This window comes from Sorex araneus, chromosome 1, assembly GCF_027595985.1.
Source record: "Sorex araneus isolate mSorAra2 chromosome 1, mSorAra2.pri, whole genome shotgun sequence".
Lineage (NCBI taxonomy): Eukaryota > Metazoa > Chordata > Mammalia > Eulipotyphla > Soricidae > Sorex > Sorex araneus.
The window spans coordinates 151,480,557-151,506,389 of NC_073302.1; the positions used below are offsets into that span (position 1 = coordinate 151,480,557).

Consider the following 25,833-nt stretch of genomic DNA (forward strand, 5'->3'; position numbering starts at 1 on the left):
GTCTTAGACCTTTGCATCATAGACTTTGGGCATGCGTGTTTCCATCTCTGTCGTGAGACTTAACAGAGGGGCTGGAGATGCTGTACAGGAGGGAAAGCACTTTCTTTGCATGTGACTTCTTCACCACTACACTGGTTTGATTCCCAGCATTGCGTAGGATGCCCCAAGCAACACCAGGCATGACTCTTGAGCAGAGAAGGGAGTAAGTCCTGAGTACTACCAGGTGTGGCCAAAAATAAGAAGTTGGGCAGGAATAGGAGAGGGAGAGACGAGGTGGGGGGGTGTCAGTCATTTTGATCATCTATAATTCAATAATAATGTAATAATGGACATGTCCTTTGTGCCTCCTGGTCTGATTTGATTATTTCTTCTTCCTATTCCTTTAACTGTTCTTTGCTTTGAACACGTATGACTGGTTAGAGAGATAGTACAGGGACAAAGATGCTTGCTTTTGACCTCTGCCAACTGAAATTTGATCCCTGGCTCCACATATGGTCCCAGTTTGCCAAGCACAGAGCTAAGAGTAGTTCCTGAGCCCCATTGGGTGTGGCCCCCATCAGTCAATCAAATCAAGTATCTGACATCTCTGCGTGTCATGCTTCTACAACAATAATCAACAGTTAAAATAATTTCACTCTTGCTAATAATGTCTTAATCAGTTCAGATCTGCTCTGCCTCTGTCTGCAGAGGCTATCCACCTTGTGAGCTAAGGAGGCTTCAACTGCAGAGAAAGAAGGAAAGCGGATATAATCTTATCAAGTTAATCTGTCAATGAAGAAAGGACATCAGCTATGTCCAGGGACTCAGGGACCTTAGCAGAGAGGGTGGTATCTAATGTGCTCTGCCCCCAAACCATTTTTGCTTCCATTTTGCAGAGGTACAATATGGGGACTGGGACCAGTGGTCTTCCCATCATGGTGAGTGTGTGTATCTGTGTGTGTGTGTGTATTACTCTGAGAAGAAGCCATTCTGGGCACACCCTGGCATAAGGCTTCAGAAGTGGCAAAGTTTCTGATGCCAGGAAAGCAGACAGGCAGCTCCGAGGAGTCAGCGATTCGGGATGCAGTGACGTGTTCTGGACTAGGCGTCATTCAGTCCCTGAGGGAGAAACCAAACCACATTCCACACTGACTCTGTAAATCATGGTGGAAGCCACAAACGAAAGAAAATTCTTCTAGTTAGCTCCAAAGCTGTTCATCATGAAGCACTCTTCGACTCTTCTCTCAACTCCAACCTTCTCCCTGGATGAATGTTATCAGTGTCCTATTCCTCTCAGAAGGGTTTAGGATGGGACTCAGAAGAATCAGAAAATACTGTTAGTAGAAAAGGTTAATGATGATTTGGCTGCCAAGTATTTCCCTTTCTTCCTATTCCCCTTGGGGTGAATTATGCTCAACCGAGTTCTGCAGACATTTTATCGCATGCATTCTTTATGCAAATCACTGTGCTGTGTATCCCACCCTGTGTTAGATCCGTGCCCGTCTGTCAAGGATTCACCTGGTTGGGGGGAAGGAGTGTTTGTGGGTAGAACCATGGAAGTGATGTCACTGTGCCCTGAATTTTAATACCGGGGACACTGCTTATGTCTCAGGAATCTGAAGTCTTGTCTCTTCATGCTTTTTATTTTTTATAATACACCCTTTTGTACCTGAGGATTCTGTTCCAATAGCTTTGCTGAAATAGTCTTGCTGTAGACTTCTAGATCCAAAGGATTCTACAAGTCTGCCCTCTGTCCTCAGTGCTTTCTAAAATATGCTATACTCTTTTGGACCACAGCTGGCTGGACTCAGAGCTTACTCCTGGCTCTGGACTCAGGACTCACTCCTGGTGGGACTCCAGAGACCATATGGGATGCTGGGGGTCAAACCACCCAGCCCTTTCTTATATCTCTCTGACCTCAATCTATACTATTTTCTATCTCATGCCCTTACCCCCCATCGTACCCCCGCCCCACAAAAAAATCCTTCTATCTGTGCCTGGCATTTGGTATTTTAAAACTCCAGTTGTTCTATCCTTTTAAAAAGTCCTCCCTTTATTACACCTCTCTCCTAAAATTTTGGCCACCCCAAGTAGTACTTGGCTCATCGGTGTAGCATTCAGGAGCCTATGCAATGCTGGGGATCAAACTCAGCCACACACATGCCACACGTGTGTTCTACCACTCAGGGTGACTCCTCAGCCTCTTATGTTTTTCATCTTAAAGGAACAACCTTCTCCTACTTTCTCCTTTTCCATCTTCTCTTCACCACACCCTTTCCACTGAAAAGTTCTCTGGCTCCCACAGCTCTTTAGAAAAGGCTGAAAGGAAACTGAAGCTTTCCTGGGGCTTTCCTTGCGTTTGGCGAGGCCCTGCCTCGAGCGTGCACAGCATCTCATCCGCATGTCCTCTGCTTGGTGTAGGATCAGAAGCCGTCTGTCATTTCCCTCCAGAAGCTCATTGCTAGGGAAGTTGCAAATGAGGAGAGAGGGATGTTTCTCATCAGCGCTTCGTCCGCTGGCCCCGAGATGTACGAAATTCACACCAATTCCAAGGAGGAACGGAACAACTGGATGAGGCGGATCCAGCAGGCGGTCGAAAGGTAACAGTTTCCTTCTGTCCATTCTCTTGGAAGTGGACCGGGCCAACTGAGAGAGTCTAACCCTGTCTCCCCTGCATGACAACTGCGCCTCAGCAGGAACGGGGGTGTGCTGGCTGGCTGTGCCCCGCCCCGCCTGCGGTACCCCCTCCCCCGCACCTCTGTTCGCTGAGTCTCTCTGCATGTTACACCGCCCTCCCCTCCGCCCTGGCTGTAGCAGCTCCTGGCTCTGCTCCTCCGCGAAGACTCCCGCAGTGCCGGTGCTCTCTCCTTTGCTGACTCCCTTGGTGCTGTGCCCTGAGCCCCGCGTCTGCTGCTGATCTGGCTGCCACCCTGTGCTGTCTTGGCGTTTGCTGATTAGATTGGAAGCTCCTTGAGGGCAGGCACCATGTCTCCGGTCTCTGTGTCCCTCCTCTGCGGAATTGCTCAATAAACTCTTTCAGATGGGAGGATCCATGTGTTCTCCATCAATATTCTCTGTGTCCCATGTGCAAAGCTAGTTTTTGTAAAATGGGGGCGGGAGGGCAGGATGAGCCTTTACTGACTTTAGGGGCCGCCCCGTGCTGCGGGGGTGCTGATGGGGACCACTTTGGGTGGTGCTTGGTCTGGCTGTGCTCGGACCCGGCAATGTAGTACCGCTTGGCCATGGCAGTTCTAAGGCCCATCGGGGCCACCCCTGGCAGGGTTCAGGGGACCATAGGGTGCTGGGGATCAAACCCAGGCCTGGGAAATCAAGGCATGCACTCCACCCCTTTGACCTGTTTCCCATGTCCAGGGTAATCACGCTTAATGATAATTTGATAAAATGCCCCAACCTCCACTGTACCCCAACCGACTGAAAGTCCCCCTTCAGCTCCTCTGCCTCATCAAGCATAGTTATACCCAAATGTAGTAGAAAGCAAAAGTTCCTTTAGTTGTGTCTGACACTAGTGGGGGTGATCCTCATTCCAGAAAACCATTCCAGAAGGTTTTCTGGAATGAGGATCATGGGGGAGGAGAGAGAGAGAGAGAGAGAGAGAGAGAGAGAGAGAGAGAGAGAGAGAGAGAGCGAACGAACATGAGTGTGTGTTTGTTGGCTTACTTGAGCCATCCTGCCATTGGGGAGCTCTATTACTTAGTGCAGGTCCTTCCTTTACCCTAGCACCCAGCTTTTTCTTGCTTGGGGAGGGGGCGGGGCTGGATTCTCTCCGTGCTGAACTCTGCTGCTCTCTGAACAGTTCCCCCAGGCTCCCTAAGGGAGGTCTCGGCGCTTGGTTTCAGTTCTCTCTCTTGACTGTTGTCTTTTCAAAGTTGCCCAGAAGAAGAAGGGGGACGGACAAACGAATCTGATGAAGAGAGGCGGAAAGCTGAAGCCAGAGTGGCCAAAATCCAACAGTGTCAAGGTAGAGCACTATCCCCTGGGGCCTCGGAGCTGCAGCGGTCTCTTTGGGGGAGTGGGCGGGTCTCTTTGGGGGAGTGGTCGGGGAGGCTGGGAAAGCCCAGGTCTTGCCTGGGAGGCTGGACATGGTGGTTCATCCTATGACCAGCCTGAATGCTCCCTCTCTGAAGCAAACTAAAAGCCACCCGACACTAGAATAAGGTGACCCCCACCCTCCTCCTTAGTGGTTAACAAACTTATTAAAAAAGGTGCCACTCATCTGTGCAGTGTCAGTGTGGGTGCTGGCAGGCCTTGGAACCACAGGGGGTTCATTTCAGGTGCCACCCCTGCCAGCAGGTTGGAGTTGTATGACTTTGTACGAGGAGCCCCCAAAACTCCAGGTCTCAGTTGCCTAGAGTGGAAAGTCAGAAAATGAGATGAGATCAGTGGTGTTCACTGCTGTCAGATACTTGAATCCGTGTGTGTGTGTGTGTGTGTGTGTGTGTGCGTGTGTGTGTGTGTGTGTGTGTGTGTTTGGGGGGTCTTTTAAAATGTGCACTCCTGGGTTCTTCTCAACCACTTCACGAGAGTGTGTGGGAGGTGGCAGACATCACTATTTAAAATTCCCCCGGGGTGGTCCAGGGCGGTAGAGAGACTCGAGAATCTGGATGCTCTGGTGTTCCAGGGCCCCTCTAAGCTCAAAGAATTCTGTGGCTCCTTGAAATCGGGGCACAGCAAGGTGTGCTGAGGTGACCCCCCCCCCCAGAAGGAATGTTTGGAAATATAAGTGAAAACCAGTATATTTGGTTTTGTCCAAGACTGGCCAGAGCCTGGGCAGTTTCGGGCTTTTTTTTGCGTTGTTTTTCCTTGCGGGTATCGCCCGTCGTGGACAGGCCACCTCAATTTTCATTCCTGAGCTTAATGTTTAGTCTTAATAGAAAACAGCCTGGATAAACAAAGAAGCGCTTTGCAAGGTTTTCTGGAATGAGGATCATGGGGGAGGAAGCTTGAGGGAGATTTATCTTGTTTGTAGGAAAGCCCGTGGGAGTTTAGCAGGGATAAATCATCTGCAGGAGCCCTCTACCCCTTCTTTTTTGGGGGGATGAATCCGGATTAGAGTCCGGGTCCTTCTCCAAGGCCACACTACCTTCTCGTTAGCCACGTCTTCATCTTGTCCCTTGGCTTTCCACGTTTGTCATGTTTGTGCAGTAACCTGGGCCCACGACTGTCTCGTAGAAATACTCAGCAACCAAGACCAGCAAATTTGCACCTACTTGGAGGAGAAGTTGCACATCTACGCAGAACTCGGAGAGCTGAGCGGCTTTCAGGAGGCGCACCTGGAGCCGCACCTGCTCATCAGACCCGACCCGGGAGAGCCTCCGCAGGCTGCCTCCTTACTGGCAGCGGCACTGAAAGAAGGTGAGGTGCTTCGGAGGGTATTGGCCCCCGCGCGTGTCACGAACGGCTCTCGGGCAACTTCTGCATACCCAAGGCCGTGGAACCGAGCACAACCAGGCAAAGTCTTCACTTTCCTGGAACTTACGTTTCAAATAAAGACCGAGTCAGGGTGAGGCAATTGCTATGAATTCAAGCAGGCAGAGGGAGGAGAAGTGAGTGATGGTGCTAGGGAAGATGAGTTCCGGTCTCAATGGGGGTTGCCTCCCAGACAAGGGGATGCCTTGTGGACAGGGTGATACCTCCTGGGTACAATGATGCCCCCTAGACGGGGCAGTGCCTCCTGGGCAGCACAGCAGGTGAGCAGCGTCCGTCCCCAGCCACATATCTCCACACCCTGCAGCAGCAAGGGGCAGGACTCACCTGAGCCTGTGAGATCAGGAAAGACCTCACACAGGAGAGGAACACAGAGTAGAGCCTCGCAGAAAGGTTGGGATTCAAGAGGCAGAGATGGGGGACTGGGGAGATGGTACAGCCAGTAGGGCGCTTTGCCTCACACCCACTTAATTGGGATTGGATCCCTGGTACCAAACATGGTCTCCACCAGCACAGAATTGGGGTTTGATCCCACTCTGCACTCAGAATTACCCTTGAAGGTGCGCAGAGGACCATGTGGGATGCCAGGAATCACACCCAGGTTAGCTGCGTGCAAGGCAAAAGCCCTACTCACTCGACTGTCTATTGTTCTGGCCATGTCTGACACATGTAAAGCAGCCAGCTCTGGGGAAGCACTGCCAGGGCCAGGGGGCACATACCAAGTCCCTGCTTTTGAGATGAGCTTGTATTAATCTGAGAAAGGAAGGCCAGTGTGCAGGGGCAGAAGGAGGAAGCCCAGGTGACCAGGAACCAGTGCTTTAGGGAGGAGTTGGGGAAACGACCTAGAATTGATGAAAAGTTGTTAGACGCTTTTTTTTTTTTTATCACATGAGATACTCAGTTAAAAAGTTGTTCATGATTGTGTTTCGGTCATGTAATATTCCAACACCCATCACTTCACCAGTGCACATCTCCCAACATCGGTGTTCCTAGTTTCCCTCCCACCCACTTCCAAACTGCCTCTATGGCAGATACTTTTCTTTTTCTTCTTCTTCTCTGTCTCTCTCTGTCTCTCTGATAGATGCTTTCAATCGCCCAGGTGGCTTCATCTCATTTTCTTCCTCTTGCAGTGGTAGGTTGGCCACTCTGGAGGGCAGAGCAGACGGAGGCAGGGTGGGGAGGGGGAGGGACTAGTGACAAGCTGAGATGAGAAGACTGGTTTGGGACCCTGACACAGAGCAGGACTGTTGGCACTGGGCCTGGAGAAGGCAGACGCAAGATGTGCTTTGGAACCTAAGTCAAAGGATTCTCAATGGGTTGATAAAAACTGGTGACCTTGTGACATCTTTAATGGGTATGCCTTCCTCTCTCCAAGTCAGGCAGAAGCTTTAGGGTTTTTTGCCTCTGCCCCGCCCCACCCACATGCTCCCTAAAGTTTACTAGATTTAGGTCCATCTGCTTAATTCTTCTGGCACCATTCCAGAGGTGGAAAAGTAAAAATCTAGAGCCATTGAGAGCCAGCATGGGCCCCATAGTGCATAACTGACCACTCCCTAGATTAGAGACACAGCAGGAAGCTGAGTCCGGGAGCTGTCACTGACTTTTGGAAGAACAGACTGGCATGGATGTCTTTCTGGATCTCTGTGGCACCATTCTTATTCCCTTCCCTTCCTTTTCTCTGTCTGCACCACCTCTCCCCACTGTTTTCTTTTTGGTTTGGGGGCCACACACACTGGTGCTCGGTGGGGGGGGGACTCATATGTGCTACCAGGGATCAAACCCCAGATATCTGGGTGCAAGGCAAGCACCCTCCTGGCTGTACCATCTCCCCAGCCCCTCTCTGCCTCTTGAATCCCAACATTTCTGCAAGGTTCTGCTCTGTGTTCCTCCCTGTACGAGGGTTTTCCTGACCCCGCGGGCTCAGGTGAGTCCTGTCCCTGCTGCTCCAGTGTGCTGAGCCATGTGCCCGGTGACACTGCTCACCTGACGCCTTGCAGGGTGGGGAGTCATGCGTGTCTCTTCTCTACTCTGTGAACTCTCCCAGCAGCTCTCCAGTGCCTGATGCCCCAGCAGCAGGTGATCACTGCGTGTTTTTGGCCAGGGTATTTATAAAGGCTCCTCAGAATGATCCTCCTCAGCATCATAAGTGTGAGGGGAGAATGTCCCATTGTAAATAAAAACGTTGCTTTGCTGGTTTGGTGCTCTCGGATCTCAGCAGATCTTAAGGGGAGCTTTTATGGCTTGGTTGCAAGCGCATCTGTTTACTCCTCTGGAGAATGATCTGGAAGCCTATGGTAAAAGTTGGGAAGTCGTCTATGTTGAGAAGGAGAGTTTAAGGTGTGTTGTTGGGGGGAGGGATGTGCTTTCAGAAAGTATTTAATATTTCTGAGTATAAAATTTGAAACTTGTAATTCCTGGTATCATATGTAACTGAGTTACAAGGCCCCCTTCATCAGACTATTTTAAAAAGGATGTGTTGTAGAAATTTGTATGCATTAAGACATTTTTATGCCATGAGTTTTTGTTGTTGTTGTTGTAGTTGTACAATTGTTGTTGTGACCTTTGTCACAAAACGATTGAGTCGCAATGACTGTTTTTTCTATAAAAAATCACAAACATTTTTCTGTAAAAGGCTCGATTGTTAATCTTGTACATTTTATGGACAACAGACAGTTTCTGGAGCATGTGTGTGTGTGTGTGTGTGTGTATGTGTGTGTGTGTGTACGTGTGCTTGCATTTTAAAAAGTCTAAAAGACTGTAAAAACCTGGGCCATAGCAAAAGCAGATGCAGGCCAAATATAGTTTGCCAGATTCTGGTCTATATTAAATATACAGCTCAAAACCTTTATACTCATATATACCTGTGACACGTGTATATATGAGTATAAAGGTTTCTCCGTGTTTGAAAATTGATCTTTGTCTTCCATCTTTGTAGCTGAGAGCCTGCAAGTGGCGGTGAAGGCCTCCCAGCTGGGCGATCCCTGCCCAGCGCCCGAGGGAGGCTGCGGAGACTCAGTCCTGACAGACCTGCTCAGTGCTCATGACAGCCCCGGATCACCCCCGCCTTGTAAGTGAACACGCACTCTGCAGAGAGCTGGGGCACAGTCCACGGAGGACGGTGGCACGTAGAGTGGAGCTGCCACTGACCTGCTTAGAGGGGACTGGATATGGTTTTTCAATCATACAAAACCCAATAACCCCGGACGTTAATATGTGAGCCTATTTTGCACCTGATATGCAAGACATATTTATATTTATGATGAGGACATCAGGCTTCCAAAGACAGGGATTTAAAAGAACAGTTGGTGGGTTTTGCTTCTGTTGCCAGGGAAGTTTGTCTCCTCCACAAATTCTACCCTATTTCCATTTTAATAGCCATTCTGCACACATTGTTCAAAGAACTCTTATTTATTTATTTAATGAGAAGGGATCCTTGGGGCCCAGAGCGATAGCAGTTGGTAGGGCATTTTCCGGGCACAAGCCTGCCTGGGTTTGATCCCCAGGACCTCATATGATCCCCTGTGCACATTCAGGAGTGACCCCTGAGTGCAGAGCCAGGAGTAAACTCTAAGTAGTGCCACAAGTGTCCTAAAGACAAAACAACCCTCTCAGAGACTACCCCCCCAAAAATCCAAACAAACGAATATTTAAAAGGATCCTTGTAATTTATTAATAAAAAAGGTCCTTTAACTTACTCTCATAACCATCAAAAAAATAACTCAGAAAACTAGGATCTTTCTCTCAGAAATGCCCTACTGGCATACACCTGCAGTCAGTATATGTCAGTAGGCACTTTGGTTCAGGTCTAAATTCATTCATTGAGACTCTTGTTAAAAACAGCAAATGACTAGAATTGAATCCGATCATTTCTCAGAACCTAATTCTGAGGTATCACAACTCTGCATTTCGTTGTAAGCTAAACATTGAATTATCTTAATAATTCTGAGATAAGAACATAGTCTTTTTTAATAAAAAATATGTCTGGGGGTTAGAAACCCTGCCACCACCCATTTTTATGTGCACAGGAGAAAATGTCTTTAGTAGCTGTAGCTCGAGCTGGGGAGGATAAAGTCGTCTTAATATTCCCTGAAAAACATCCCTGGGTTAATTAAGATAGAAGCAATGCACAGTTTTACTTCTGTACATTTTTTCTCTTAAGCAGACCCAATAATTATTTACTCCCCCTGCATTCTGCTTTATCTAATCCCGGGTTTCTATTTTCAGAATATGTACATGTGTTTTTCATTTCGGCACAGGCCGCCTCTGTCGGGGGAGCTGCGTGGCCCTGGGTGATTTCCTTTTTAGAGGAGGCTCGTTATGCCATTGAGGAAGTTCTGTCTAAAAATACATGTTAGCTGCTGTGCTCAGCCCCGGCTCAGGACAACTGTGAGGCCTGCGCTCCCGCAGCTGCCAGGCGCACCTGCCCCGGCCTGCCCTCCCTCACACCGGAGAGGCAGCCTCCTGCCTCTGTCCACATCTCCTGTGATGTGGGACAGTTCCAAAGGGGCACCCATGATGTTGGCTCGAGCTGTCCTTCACGAGGCCTGGGCTGTCGGGATCCATGGGGAGGAGATAGGGGCAGGGAACCGTTAGTGGGATCTTGCACCCCAAAATTCAGTCCTGGGGCTGGAGTGAATATGGGGTTCCAAGAGTCGGTTCTCTGTCAGGCTGATGAGGGCAAACTGCTGTTCCTCAGCATGACGGGTGAGTTCTGTGAGGGCCTGAGGACCAGAGGCCCTTCCCAGTCAGCTTTCTGTCAGTCCGACATGATGGGCTGGCCAAGACTCTGCTTAAGTCCTCCCCAGACCAAATGAGGCGGATGGCTCTAACTGACGTCCTGAAGGTTCCCGGGATTTCTCTAGTTCACTATGAAACTGAACCCAAGAACGGAATGACGAGACCCATCACCCCCTCCCCGCACTGCTGTCATTGGTCTCACCTCATTGGTTCCCCATTGGCTCATCCTTGATTCCCCGAAGGGGCGAACCTGGCTCCTTCTCAAAGAGTTGAGGGATGGAGACATCTTTGACAGAAAAACCTCTAGAACATGTCCTGCTGCTGCGAGTGAAAAAACAGCGACTAGTTTGGGCAAAATAAACACAATTTTTGGCTGATATAATATAAAGCCATTTCAACGTAAGTAAAACTTTGTTTTTCCCCATAGAGGCCTTGGGAGATCTTGAGAACTTTCATTTTCAAAAGACTTGTTTTTTTTTAATATAACAAAGTATTTCCTTCATTAAAAATTAAATTTCAAGATGGCACTGGGAAAAATGTTTATAAGCTGTGTCACAACGTGGTTATTTTATTGTGCTCCTGACTTAACGTGGTTTCCATGAAATCTTGCATGAGAGGACTTGAGAAAGTCTAATTTTAACAAGTGTCTGAATCTTATTGTATATTTTCACCGAGTTCACATGAGTAAGGGAATGAATAAGATGCCACCAGCAAAAGTTTAAGAGATGAGGTGGAATCTGTAAATTTGGTGCTTTAAAAAAATATTTTCGATTCCAAGTCTTTCTGTGTTTTCAAGGGTTCAAAAATATGGTATGTATGGTACTGATGAATTTAAAGCAAGGAGCTGAAAAATGCAGCTGGGAACTGTTACCAGAATTTTTATTGAATGAGGGGGCCACGGCCATAGTTTTTGTGTAGAGGTGCTGAGAAAGCTTTAGTGGTCTGCAGCGGTCAGGAAGCTGCTCACTGCTGCACATGGGACCCCCCACACCTTGCTCACGGTGATCTAAGCCCCTTTGTGGTCTAGCAGGCAGCACTGCACACAGACCTGCTGTCCTTCCATGGCCCTGCCAGCCCTTGCTTTGGCCCCGCAGGTGTGTTTTCAGTCCTACCCTCGCTGGGCCCTGAGTGAGAGAGATATTGCCTCACCCAAACAGTGCGCAGGGTGCCTCTGTAGGAAAGAGCCCCGGAAAGAGACACAGTATCCCCATGCCCGTTGCCAGCGTGCAGTATCCCCGAGGGGCTCCACGTTATCCCAAACTCTCCCCTAGAGCATCCAAAGAGCCCCGAGTGCTTGATTTTTGTCATGATTCCCGCTTGGAATGTGTAGAGAGTAGGGCACGAAAGGGCTGTACAGAGGAACCCTGTCCAATGGCTGTATCTGATGATTTTCTTTTTGTTTCTGTCTCGATGGTGTGTGCCTCCAGCACTAGTCACAGAAGGGGCAGAAGGAAGAGGCTGTTGGGATGTGGATCCTGGGACCCAGGGTGTGGGAACCGACTTGGCGGTCTCTGATGCAGGGGAGAAGGTATTGTGAACCGATTTTAGTAAACTGCGCCGTTTCCTTTGTACAGTTACTGACATCAGCTGCTCAGAGCCTGTCCTTGGCAGTGAGTGGAACGCAAGTGTTTTTCCGTTTTTTTATGTTCCTGCATTGTTCTTCATTTCAATATTTATAGCGACATATTCTACCTTATTTCTTCTCAAAATGTTCTCCCTCGCCCTATATCGTGTAGGTGTAAACAGAGGAACACTTGGAATGTTATTAAAAAGATTTCAAACTCGATTGTGTATGTGTGTCTGCGCTCTCTGACTGTCTTGCTTTCCTCACTGTTCACCTCTAGCTTTATTCCGCGCCCCTCCCTCCGCCCCTCCCACCTTGAACCCTTCTGGCCTGGAACCCTTCTTGAACCCTTCTTCCTTGGAACCTGATGCCACCAGGTGGCGCTAAAGGATCGAGAATTATTTTGGCCTTGCTTCTTTCACTCTCTTTTCGCTCTGCTCTCTCCTTACAGGATGTCTCCCTGTTCCCAGGCACAGTGTCATGTGCCTTTTTTTGGTGACAGCCTCTTCTTGACTCTGGCCACTTGGTGCTTGGGGAAAGTAATTCCCAGCAACACTTTTTTTGATATCCTATATACATAGCCTAGGATGCTCTTAAAAATCAAATGCACGAAAGTTCTCATTAATACAATTGAAATAGAAGTGTCATACATTCATGGTATAATAAATAATATGGTTCTGGGAGGCAAATTGTCACCCACTGTACCCGAGACTTGTCTGGGGCCCAGGAGTTTATTAGTTTCTCTACGACTGAAGTGTGGATGATCAGAAACCAGTATGTTAATGTGGGAAAATGACATGTGAGATCTTTACCCATGGAATGTTTTATATGTTTTTACTCATATCGCCTATGAGAAACCACGTCCAGAGAAATTTTTAAGTCCATAGAATTTAAGTCTATAGAGGGTTGATATTAAAAAAAAAAAATGCCATGGGCCAAAATGAAAATAGGCATGCGATATTTTGTTACACGTATTTTGACTGTGAGTTTTTTTAAACTATTCTTAAAACATTCCTGCTTTCCCTCCTTTTCAGTGCACACTTCACTTTTAAGTCTATAGCTTCCAACTGCTTTTATACTATTGGAGGAAGGGGAGGAAGGATGGAAGGAAGGGGTGCTTAGTGATAGTTTTCTCTTGAATGGAAGTCGGTGGTGACTCTCACCCCTAAAGTCACAGGTAAGTGAGATTAAAGTACCTGGGTCCTCTTGGGATAAAGCTGTCTGGAAATCTTTGCCACTAGCATGGCATTTTGAGAAACAAAATAACTGACTTGAGGAAGTCACTTGAACCATTTAAAAATGATTGCATAGTTTTCATTTTTTCATAATGGAATGAAGAAAGTATTTCTAAAAGAATTTTAAGAAATTTAATTTGTATCTCAAATGCCCAAGTACCTAAATAACCCTCTGCAATTAGGCATGCTGACCACCAGGTGGCAGACCAACTCCATAAAAGATGACAGTTGCGCTTCCTCTCCTAGTAGACCTTCATCTAGTAGGACATTCTAATAGACGTCTTTGTCTATTTCAATGTGCGTGGGAATAAGTAAGCACAGGTAGCATAATCTAACTCATTGCATGGTTTCCAATTTTTATAGAATATACATATTCTATTCCATCTGATATTTTTATTGCCATATGCCTGAGAACAGAACCCAAAGCTCACTACAAAGGGGGGCTTTTTCTTAGACTCCCTTTGAAGCACAGATTTGAGAAGTCCAAACTCCATCTGCTCTTCTGTCCTTTGCCCTCCCCCTGTGATTGGTGAAGCTTATTATTGAAACTTTCCTATGGTGCTATGGAAAGCGATCACCAGGGAATCGTAGCCATAGAAAAATCTAGCTCTGGCTAGAGCTCCGCCTGGCATTGCCAGCCTGCACTCATTGAATTTTCCAAATTCCAAGTTACCCAAGCACATGATCACAGGTGGCTGCTTTTTGTTCCCATTAAAATCTGCCCAGACACGAGCAGGAGGCGTATGGGAGTCTACCGATTCTTGGCAAGAGGGCAATCTGATGAGCCCCGTTCACCTGGGGGTGCTCCGTGTTTATTTACACACCGGCGTTGTGAGTGTCTGTTGCATACGTGCCAGGCATTGTTCTCGGGTTTGTGGAAGAGCTTGGGCTACGCGGATGCAATCCTTCTGTGGGTGGACTCGTATCCCCATGAAAGAAGGCCGGCAGCCCTTGAATAGCCACGTTCAGCTTGGGAAATCCAAAACCCTCACTATCTCCCATGCTCTTGATGTATGCTGACGAGGAAACTAAGCCCCAGGCACAGACTACACCCCCAAGAGCAGATGGTCTCCTGCAGTTACTCATGGCCTCGGCTGATAAAGCTTCTGCAGGGCGCTCAGGCTGGAGGCCAGCCAAGGGAGCCTACTCGGGAGTAGACATTCTAAAGTCTCCTTTGGGCCACTTCTGGGTCCGGCTTAGTCTCCCGGCCACTGACTCTGTGTATCACGGACCTTGAGTCAGGGAAACAGAGGCCAGCAGTCTTGTCACTGAGGTTTGCTGCACTTCCCCTTGGACAGGCCTGTGTGCAGGGATGCTTGAGGGGGAACTGGGGGGACACCTTGGATTTCTGACTGTGTGAACTTGGCTGGTCTTCACGCCCTGGCCTGATTCTATAGTCTGACCTGGCTGTATCGTCCCAATGGTCTGACTTCTGGGAAGATACTGAGGTGTTAGCGATAGAAGGGCTGGGAGTGACTTTTCCTAGATGGTGTATCTTCATGCTGCTTCAGCAAAGCATCGTGGTTACTCACTGTCTTATGTCTTTATGTATTTCAGGCGGAATGTAGAAGTCCCCCTCTCTCTTCACAGTCAGAGGTGAGTTGTGTCCACTTTACTTAGAGGTCAGCAATCCCTCACTTTGGGACTGTGAATGTCTTTCCAAGAATTTGACAACATATGGCCTTATTTTTCAGATTGTACAAGCGATACAGAACTTAACCCGGCTCCTCTACAGCCTTCAGGTAATTATACCACTCTGACCTCGGGAATGTTCTTCTCGTGCAACTTGCTTCATCCGACCATTCCCAAACTGTGAAGGAGAGAACATTTGAAAGGCAGAAAACACTCTTAGAAGAATGCCAGCCCATAGAGTCACTCAGCTCGGGCTGACGGGCCATCTGGTTTTGTCATCATGAGGCAGCACCTCTACCACATTTTATACCCTTCTTCTCCCAAGCCATAAAACAGGTCATCTCCTGGAGTGATGGAGAGGGCTGTGCATGGGCTTGAAGGTTACAGTGCAGGTCCCAAATGAGTGCAGTGACACTCACGTTTGCTGGTGAAAGCTTAAATTCACACCGAGGCTGTTTGCAGTTCCACATGTGGCCTTGGGCCTTTAGCACAGTTAAATAGTGAAATAGTTCAGATTTTTTGTCCTTCTTTTGTTTGCCCCTCCCCCTCCAGCACCCCCTCCCCGGCATTTATTTATTTATTGTGTACATACCCTCTTGTGTCAGACATGATGTTGGGGACTGAAAAACCGATCACAAGATGCCAAGTGGCTCAGGGGCTCCCTTCAAGGAAAGACAAGCATCAGAATTGTGTTTGTATTTAGGTTGTGGGTTTGCCATGCCCGGGGAAGCTCAAACACATCTAATTACTGTATGGCTTAAAATTATTTTTAATGGCATAGAGGAAATGTTACAAATTTTATGAAAAATTTGAGAAGGCAGGTGAGTAACATGACTTTAAAAGAGGAAAATTAGGGGGCTGGAACGATAGCACAGCGGTAGGGCATTAGGCTGACCCAGGTTCAATTCCCAGCATCCCATATGGTGCCTCAAGCGCCCCCAGGAGTATTTCCTGAGTGCAGAGCCAGTAACCCCTGAGCATTGCTGGGTGTGACCCAAAAAGCAAAAAAAAAAAAAAAAAAAAAAGGAAAATTATTGTCATGTGAGCGTATGTCTCTAGTTCCTGTGTGGGTTGGGTTTTGTTTTCGGTGACCATATCTGCAGTGCTTGAGGGATATTGTGGTGATTGGAATTCTGCCTTGGGCCTCTTTGCACACAGAGCTTGTGCTCCAGCCCTTTGAGCTATCTCCCCAGCTCTCTAGGTTTGTAGAATCATTTTAGAGTCTCTTGCCTCCACACCTGACTGTCTTCACCAGGGCCCCTCAGAGGGGTGGGTTGAGTTTCCCTCCCCACTCTGAGCAGAGCCCCGGCAGCCAAAGACCTCCGGAACCCAGCCACAGCCATGCTCAAGGCCACTCTTCAGATGTTCGGATGAGTCTCACGCATGAAGGAACTGGCAGGGAACCCAGGTGTGCAGGACACGAGGCTGAGATCTCCAAGCCTGCTCAGATCAGGACTGGGCCTCCTCCACCCAGGTCCCCCATTTTCCAGTAGCTAAGCGGTCACACCCAGAAACTACCCCTGGCCCCGTGTAATCCCAGCAATGGCCAATATCTAGAGACTATAAAACCAAGCTTCTGGAAACCTAGTTCTCCCTTAGAGCCTAGTTCTCTCTCTCGGAGAAACTGGCGAGCTACCCAGAGTTTCCTGCCTGCATGGAAGAGCCTGGCAAGCTCCCTGTAGCGTATTCATATGCCAAATACAATAACAATGATGGGTCTCATTCCCCTGATCCTGAAAGAGCCTGTAATGCAGCACCATTCTGAAGGACGAGTAAAGAGAGGCTGCTAAAATCTCAGGGCTAGGATGAATGGAGATGTTACTGGGCCTGCTTGAGCAAATCAAGGATCAATGGGATGAAAGTGATAATGATAGTGATCTACTCTCTAACAGAAGGCACATTGCCCTCTTTTCAGTGGTTAGTCTATGGCACAACTTTTCTTTTTATTTATTTATTTAGGGTTTGGGGCCATATCCGGCAATGCTCAGAGGTTACTCTTGGCTCTGTGCTCAGTACCAGGTAGAGCTGGGGGCCACCATATAGGATGTCAGGGAATTAAGCCTGGGTCAGCCACATGCACAGTAAGCACCCTTCCACTGTACCATCGTTCCACCCCTAAGGCACAATTTTTAATGGTTGTATAATATTGAGTATGTGAAATTTATCCAGTTCATCATATTTTATGCTTTTCTGTTAATAGTGTCTTAGCACATCTTCAACATTTACACCTATGGAATGGTGAATAGAGGAGAACAGTTTTACACACCACTAAAGCAGAACTTTAAAAACCATGACTTATAAGAATATTATATATTTTTATCAATACTTATAAAAGTACCTTTATATGATTAAGAAAACTTTATGTTAAGTGGCAATAACTTTCTCATGGGTAGGTACCATCCATGGAACAATGGTGAGAATCACTGTTCCTTCTCAAATCCTCTTTTAATATACCTCAGTGTTGCTACCGGAAAAATAACTGGTAATTCTATTTTTAGGTGTTTGGTGGTTATTGCCAAAATGAATCAGTCAACACCCTTCTCTTTTTCTTCTGGATTAAATGGGTCAAAGCACTTGATTATCTTAATCTATTCTTTGATTAATTATTGAAACTGAACTCCTCGCACCAACACAGCACACACACACACAATTTTATTACCAACCTATACTTCTTACCTGGTTCCTGCTGATTTTTTTTCTTCTACTACATAGGGAAAATCAAATTATATCTGAGCTTTCATCAGAAAAAAATGTAAAGTTGTGCTACATTTATTGTGTTCCTATTTATACTTTGTGTCAAAAATACTTTCTCTTATATATTACTGATTTACTACCCATTCTTCCTCAGGATTATTATCAGGATTTTTAAAGTTTTGGATTACATTTGTACACATAAAAGTACTGACCTATTCTGACTAATTTTTTTGTGCTTAACTCTGTGCTCTTTTATAAGACTGATGTAAGAATTACTCTGGAAACTTTCTTACCTGCTACTCAGACTGTGAAATGACAATTTTATATTAATAAACTAAGTTGGGGGGAACTGCCACTTTTGCAATACTTAGTCCATTTGATTGAGAACATGTTCGCAGTCATCTCTTAAATTATGATGAAAAATATTTGATTGTCTTTTTGTACTACATTTTTTCCATTTATTTTTATCTCTTTGTTGTATTTTTCCATAATGTGTTACCAGTGTAATGTAATCATTATGTAAATGTAGAAATAAAGAAATAGATTTGGGCGTCTTAGAGATAGTACAGAAGTCAAATTGACCCTGGTGTGATCCTTAACACTGCATATGGTCTCCTGAGCATTACCAGGAGTGATCCCTGAGCACAAAGCCAGGAGTAAACCCTGAGCACTGCCAGATGTGACCCCCAAATCACATACACACATTTATATTTTCTAACTGGTATATTTTTTATATTTTTCTAATGGGTCTACTTATTGAATTTTTTTTCTAACATTTTTTCTGTTGATGTTTTTTGAGTGTTCCAGAGAAAAAGAAATTGTTTAAAAATAAGGTACTATGTCTTTTATATAATAATTGCATCGATTTAATCTTCTTGGCTTACTGCTTTGGCTCCAACTTCTGAAAAGTGTGTTCTATAAATAGTAGTGAGAGTAAGCATTCTTGTCTCATGCAAGATTTAGTGGGATTGCCTTTATGTCTTGCATTAGAGATGCTGGTTTGGGGCAGGTTTTCTTAGAGATTAATTTGTCCTGTGCAACAAATCCTCTTCCTTGTCAATGTAAACTGAGAAAGGGATATCATTTCCACTTAGTTCATTAACTTTTCAGAGATAAAACCATTGAATATCCTGACTTGTGCTGTCTGATGAAAGCCCTCACAAGGTCCTGTCTCTGTTGTGCCTTGAATACAGCTGTATGTGGTTTAAGGTTCAGGAAGGCTGAGCTATTCCTAGTACTGGAGGTTGGAGCAACATGGGAAATACAAATCCATCGAGGATTGTCTTCAAGCTTCTGAGCTTGCCAGAGGATAGGGCTCTGAAAGATTTTGGATCATAACACAACTGTGACTTTGCATGTAGACTCTCTTATGCACGATGGGAGGTTTTGACAGGAGTATTTGAAATCAGATGGAAATGAAATTTGATCACTATTGTGACAGTGTGACAATGGACTGGAGCGATAGCACAGCAGGTAGGGTGTTTGCCTTGCATGCGGCTGACCTGGGTTCGATTCCTCCATTCCTCTCGGAGAGCCTGGCAAGCTACCAACAGTATCCCACCCGCATGGCAGAGCCTGGCAAGCTCCCTGTAGCATATTCAATATGCCAAAAACAGTAACAACAAGTCTCACAATGGAGACGTTACTGGTGCCTACTCGAGCAAATCGATGAGCAACAGGACAACAGTGCTACAGTGCTATTGTGACAATATTAAGCTGAGCTCATCCTGAAGGATAGGGAGTGTAGAAAGAAAAGAACTCAGTGATTCCTACAAAAAAAAAAAGAGTTTAGGATGTATCAAGAATTTCTCTACATTTGAAAAGCAAGTGATGTTCTCTGCCTTAAATATAAAAGCTTGAAGAGTGGAAATGAATCTCTCTCAACTCTCCTTCTGTGCCAGAGAAAAGAGTGGTTTTAGCCTACATGTAGCATAGGCAAGGACACTTTGTGATTTCATTTGATGAACCTAATTGTAACCTGGACATGACAGCTATCATTGTTTGTGGTAGTTTTGATGTATAAAATATTGTTTTTTTCTTTTTTTTACCATATGCACGTCTTTTAAGATTGAATAGAATTATGCGGCCAGAGAGATAATACAAAGGTTAAGACACTTGCCTTGCATGCAGCTGACCTGGGTTCAATCCCTGGCATCCCATATGGTACGTGGAGCTCTCCTAGGACTGATTCCTGAGCTCAGAGCCAGGAGCAAGCCCTGATGTGGCCACCACCGGATGTGGCCCCCAATGCAAAAAACAAACAAAAATAAAAGATTGAACATAATGAAGTGGGGATATTTATTCTGCAATTGGCTGTAGCCAGTGGAGTTCTCATTGATAAGTCTTTTGGTGCTGTTATTTCATATTTAAAGATCAATAGTAGCTGTTCTCAATGATCATCATTGTTTGACTTGACAATAACTTCTAAAAGGCAGTACACATTCAGTTGACTGTGAAAACTTTACGTTTATTTCCAAATTAAAAAACATGACCTTTCTTTCCAAAGACCCCAGTGAATATATTCTGGAGTTTTATTGCAAAACACGTACCAATTAAGAAATGCCTTAGTTCTTTAGCCTTCAAAAGTGTAGGAAACTGCTGATCTAGCCTCTTTACTCCCGGCATCTGTTACATGGACAACTTTAAAGATTCTCAGGGAAGAAAAATGTATATTTATCCCTCGGAGAGTAATAACTTCTTATAATGAGTCAAAACACACACACACACCCGGTATGCGGCCTTTCCCAATGTGTTCCTTCTGTGCTTTTTTGCACTTTAAAATGGGAACTTTAAAAATTAAAAGCTTCCAAGGTCATCCGTAAAGATTTTGTTGTTGTTGTTGTTGTTTTGTTCTGTTTTGTGGAATCTTTCCAAACTGTGGCAATTATTTCCTTTGATGCTGCCAAACTTTTCATAAGCAGATACCATAACTCAAAATGCTTTTAATCTGGTTGGTAATGTCCTCTGGGCTTTGGCGTATCTATCTTCCCTTAATCATCCTGGCCTCCTGTTAGCAATCTATTAAAGAAATGAATCTCAGCTTAGTGTTTTATGCAGGGCCTTCCTGCAATAGTACAAAGAAATGGTAAGGAGGCTCTTAACCAGTTAGGTACCTCGGTGCTCAGGGACCTGGGGGCTGGATAGTTCGGGTTCAATCCGAACTATCGGGCACAGCTATATGATCCTGCTTGTACACAGAGGTCAGGGAGCTACCAGGGTTACCCCAACATACTCAGGGGGCATTTGATGCTGGGGACTGAACTCAGGACAGTGTACATGCTGGGGCAGGTACTTCAGCCTTCAAGCTATGTCTCTGGCCATGAAATAGGTTGTTAACTACCATTCTTAGACATTATAAAGAGATAATTTACCAAAGGTGTCCAAGTGCTGTATTTATTTGTTTTTCATTTTATCTTTTTTTTCCCCCTTTGGTCCCATATCCTCTTTGCTCAGTGCTTATTCCTGGCTCTGCACTCAGACTTCACTCTTTACTGTGCTCAGGAGTCAACTGAGGAGCTGGGGCTGGAACCTGCATCAGTTGCATGCAAAGCAGTTAATTGCTTTACCCGTTGTGCTATTGCTCTGACCCACTGACCTTTATTTTTATGTCTTTACATAAAGGTGGTTGCACTTGCAATAATTTCTAGTATGCCCCTCAAAGTAAAGGGTCCGACCCTTGCGTAGTCTCACATTTTCATAAAATCTTTTCCAAAGAGGCTTGAGGTACAGAATGGGGACATGTAGCAGGAATGAAGCTCCTTGAACATTATGTATAAATTCTTACCCAGAAGACAGTCCTCTTCGACAGCTGTGACAAACTTACTTTTTGAAAGTTGGGTGGGTCTAGCCTTTGGGCATATTTGCTGTTATATGTATATCAATCCCCGAGTCCTCTAGCTAGAGGAATTTCAGACAACGCTTCTCTGGTGTGCCAAGTCTGTCTCGGGAAGCATCTTAGAGAAAACTGCTTTGCACACGCACTTAGAGGCCATGACGTGGCGAGGCTTTCTGTGGCCCAGGCGGTGGTGAGTGCAGGCGCCACTGCCTGGGACAGCCCTGACTGACCCGTTTCCCCTTTGCTTCACCAGGCCGCCTTGACCATCCAGGACAGCCACATTGAGATCCACAAGCTGGTGCTCCAGCAGCAGGAACGCCTGTGTCCCGGGCCCCCTCTCCGAGGCGCCTTCCCGGACCTGGAGAAGCGGCGGGAGGAGTTGGGCGACATCCACAAGCTCCAGCTCCAGTTCCAGCAGGACCAGCGGCGCTGGCACCGCCGGTGCGACCAGCAGCAGCGGGCGCAGGAGGCCAAGGCCAGCTGGCTGCAGGAGCGCGAGCGGCAGTGCCAGTCGCAGGAGGAGCTGCTGCTGCGGAGCCGCGGCGAGCTGGACCAGCAGCTGCAGGAGTACCAGCAGAACCTGGAGAGGCTGCGGGAGGGCCAGCGGCTGGTGGAGAAGGAGCGGGAGCGGATGCGCGCCCAGCAGAGCCTGCTGCGCCGGTGGAGGCACAGCCGCCAGAGCAGCCTTCCCGCCGCCTTCTCTCCGGGAGCCCACGAGGTAGGGGGAAGGCCTTCTCTAGGACGGGGCAGGGTGACTCATCCTGGGGAGGGCGACTCCAGCTCTGCCCTGTGTTTGTTTGGGGAGGCGCTGCGTCTCCCAAGTAGTGCTCTGGGGGTTCGGGAGACCCCGCACCGGCCATTGTCAGTTCAATGCAAGGACCCAAAGCTGCTGCGATGCTTGGGCTCTGCATTGCTGGGGAACCTGTGGGCCAGCCTGGCAGTACTGGGTGGGGAGCGTGGGGGTCTCCAGGGCTGCCATACCGAGGGATGCTCGGGGACTACATGGTGCCGGGAATCGAACTCAGATCAGGCACACACCAGACATGTGCCTTTAACTAACTGCCGTACGGTCTCCCAGCTCAGGATTCGGAGGGCACTCCTAGCTGTGTTCCAGGACCACGTGGTATCAGGGCTAGCACTGGGGCATCATGCATGCAATGCATGCACTCAGCCCATTGAGCCGTCTTTCTCTCTCTGTCCGCTCAATAGCTGTCCATTTGGGGTGCTGGAGCAATAGCACAGCGGGTAGAGCGTTTGCCTTGCATTCATCTAACCCAGGTTCGAATGCGAGCATCCCATATGGTCCCTTGAGCACCAGCAGGGTTAATTCCTGAGTGCAGAGCCAGGAGTAACCCCGGTGCATCGCTGGGTGTGACCCAAAAAGAAAAAAAAATGTCCATTTTGCTTATTGCACACAACTCCCATAGTCATTCAAGGCCAAGGCCTAATAGTGCAGAAGCCGAGTCATTCAGAGACAGTTCATGTACATCTGGCCCAGAACGAAGGCCTGTGGGGTGCAGTGTGGGAATGGACTTGTTTGCTTGGGGTGAGGCGCCCTCACCATTGTGGGGTGGGGGGTAGGGGAATGGAGTTCCCTCTTTCCATGATCGCCTCCCTAGTTCTGGTTCCGTATAGATAATCTATGCCTTTGATTAGATCAGCATTACAGGGACTGGATTTAATCTGCTCCATGCTATTGTTGTCCCAAGCTCCTCCTCCTCTTTGTAAGTTTGACAGGGTGAGTTCAAAACTCCATTCACTCAGGGTAGTTAATCTGAGTTTACTCATTAACAATGGGGCAAGATAAAATCTTTCCCAAGGTTCTGTGTTTCCGTTCCACCTCGACAGTTCAACAGTTCCGCTGGCCCAGAAGCCCTGTGCTATGCATGTGCGTGCTCGCTTTCTGTCAACAGTGCACAGAGTTGTGAAGCTTGATATGCGCTTATCAGAAAGCTTATGTATCTTGTCTGATTTTCCTTGCAAATCAGCTCGATCACACGTATTGCAAATACCTCATGGATGTATGAATATGTATCCAATTTCTTAACTTAGCAAAGTAAAAGTGTATTCTCTCATTAAAATAAACTGGAAGCACTTTGATGGCAGAGAGTACTGTTGCTTGGCTCGGGTTTTAATTTTTTTTAATTTTTTAATTTTTTTTTTGTTGTTAGTTCTTTTGACTTGATTTTTTTTTTAAACCAAAAGAATACACCACACGTAGCAAATCAAAATTCTGGGTACTATTTTATTAAAAGAGATGGAAGGGGCTGGAGTGATAGCACAGCAGGTAGGGCATTTGCCTTGCATGGGGCCAACCTGAGTTCGATTCCCAGCATCCCCTATGGTCCCCTGAGCACCTCCAGGAGTCATTCCTGAGTGCAGAGCCAGGAGTAACTCCTGTGCATTGCCGGGTGTGACCCAAAAAGCAAATAAATAAGTAAGTAAATGAATAAATAAAAGAGATGGGAGAGGAGCCAAAAGGTAATATTCCTCTTGACCTCACGGAACTTGAAAAAAATTGGAGGTGGAGTCTTTTAGGCCACAGCTAGCAGGGCCCAGGGGCTAGTTCTGGCTCTGTGTTCAGGGATTTCTCTCAGCAGTGCTCAGGGGACCATATGCAGTTCTAGGGATTGAACTCCCTGGTTAGCTACACGCAAGGCAAATGCCTTCACCCCTTTACTCCCTAGCTGCTTACTTATTAAAATCTTAATTGCTCAATACTGTTTGGAATAAGCACTTGATGAAACGTGTGAGTTGCTGGAGACATAATTGTGCTTTTTCTGTCTCTTCTTACACAGGGAGTGGAACTCAATAGGTCTGAGAGTTTCTGTCATGAAAATTCATTCATCAGTGATGCTGCAGTAAAAATATCACCGAACACTTTCAACAGACCCACTCTGTCAGGTGTCCATCAGGAGTCCACTGTCCCACTACATAGACCTGATTCAGATTTGGTAAGGACTAGTGACAATCCAGCAGACCTCCTCAAGACGGACCTTTGTCAACCCTCTGAGGTCAGCCCTGAACTGTGGCCAGCTGCTGGGTCCCGTCAGCCATCACCTCCTTCCCACCCAAGCAGCCAGGATCCTTGTAAAAATGGTAATTAATACTTTAAACATCATCTGTGTAGTTTCAAAAGGAAGCTATATTCTCTGAGTGGTTGGGCTCTTTACAATGAATCAAAGTGGACCCTAAATAAATTGACGCTGATGAGCCGGAGATAGTGGCCTCAGGTTCTCTTAGGGGTAAAAAAGCCTGAGACTTGCCTTCCGTTGGGAAGTCTGTAGACAAGCTAGAAATGGTTGGAGTGCTTGGAGAATACCTTTGAGATGTAAGAACCAGATGAGGTTTTCAGTTCTGCAGGTTAAAGGCTAAACTCTCCCTTAAAAGTGAAGTAGTTGATGCTTAGTCCTCCCCGTAGGCCTTACCACATCCTGCTACACATATTCTTGTCTCAGAAATAAAAGCTATGGACAGGATTTGTGGTGGGACCTTATTGTCTAGAACAGCAATTTCCTGTAATGTTGGTGAAATCTTCTGTACTGCTGTTAAACACCCAAGGTGAGACTGTTAACATCATTTGTCATTGTCCAAAAAAGGCGTCGTGTGTCTGTAAGTACCTCAGAATAACACAATTTGCTACTCCCATGAAAACATTTGCCAACTATAAAAGAAAGGCAGCTTGAGCTGCCCCCGCCATGTGAATCCAGATGATTTAAATCTGTCTATTGTAAATTGTTTTCTGTGGGATATTAGGTAGGGAATGAGAACTAGAAACTGCTGTACCAAAAAACAGATGGCACACACTAGAATAAGCAAATGACTGGCACCCATCCCCCACAATACAATGTTTTGGAAATGTCAGGCAAAGCACTAGGATAGAGATTCTCAGACCTGGACACTGTGTTGTCATCCTGGCTGAACATGACACTTAGTTTGTCATTTATTTAGGTGGATTTTTCAACCATGCAAAGTTTCAAAGACACAGTTCTGACTTTGTCTGAAAGTTGATGGAGTACTGATCCCAAAAATGTTGGATCAGTCCTGGACTATACTTTATCTAGTTATTGTTATAAATTCTTCTTATCAGTGTACAGGAGAAAGTGGAATGATTCTGGAAAATCAAAATCAAAAAATGGAAAGCATGATTTAAAATATTTTTTCAAAAGTGATAATACAATGGAATAGTTCTTTGGGGTAAAAAGGGGCATCAGGTAGGATTTGGAAGACTTAACCCTGAGATCTGTTACCCTGTGGGGTCAGCAGCACCGTTTGCTTTTTCTAGATGTCTGGGCCTTTGCTCTCCTGATTCATTAACAGCTATTTGCAGAACTTTCTTTGTGTGTGTGTGTGTGTGTGTGTGTGTGGTGTGTGTGTGTGTGTTTTGTCAGTGTGACTTTGTGGTCTGGCTTAATCTATAATTCAAAAGCTCAGCTTAAGGCAAACCACATTGAGTTTTTGCTTAAAGGAAGTATTCCTTCTCTTAGTTTTTGGTGTCTCTCCTTTTTCGTTTCTGTTGATTTTATGTCTCAAACCAGAAAGCTTGGAAATATTTGGCAGTACTCTTGCAGGAGATAGAAAATGTACTAAGGAAATAAATAGTGATTATATACAAAATTAGTCTCTCCATGTCTAAGGAAAACAGCCAAGTGAAAGACTGAGAAAAATGTCCTTACTCAGAAGAGATTGTATGTCCAGTGCTGGTCAAGGAC

The 25,833-nt window shown here is 46.4% G+C and overlaps 1 protein-coding gene across 4 annotated transcripts in view; it reads left to right on the forward strand.

Moving 5' to 3' along the window:
• Nucleotides 1–25,833, forward strand: part of ARHGEF28 (Rho guanine nucleotide exchange factor 28) — a 362,811-nt gene that overhangs the window by 302,470 nt on the left and 34,508 nt on the right. For 3 of the 4 annotated variants that reach the window (XM_055132605.1, XM_055132609.1, XM_004608516.2), the window contains 9 exons: nucleotides 2,401–2,579; nucleotides 3,867–3,958; nucleotides 5,170–5,352; nucleotides 8,360–8,491; nucleotides 11,589–11,689; nucleotides 14,518–14,556; nucleotides 14,655–14,702; nucleotides 21,375–21,839; nucleotides 23,920–24,220. In XM_055132605.1, the coding sequence (XP_054988580.1) occupies nucleotides 2,401–2,579; nucleotides 3,867–3,958; nucleotides 5,170–5,352; nucleotides 8,360–8,491; nucleotides 11,589–11,689; nucleotides 14,518–14,556; nucleotides 14,655–14,702; nucleotides 21,375–21,839; nucleotides 23,920–24,220 (1,540 nt within the window). Of the gene's footprint in view, nucleotides 1–2,400; nucleotides 2,580–3,866; nucleotides 3,959–5,169; nucleotides 5,353–8,359; nucleotides 8,492–11,588; nucleotides 11,690–12,759; nucleotides 12,903–14,517; nucleotides 14,557–14,654; nucleotides 14,703–21,374; nucleotides 21,840–23,919; nucleotides 24,221–25,833 lie in introns of those variants that run through there. The other variant, XR_008629316.1, reaches the window with a different exon arrangement.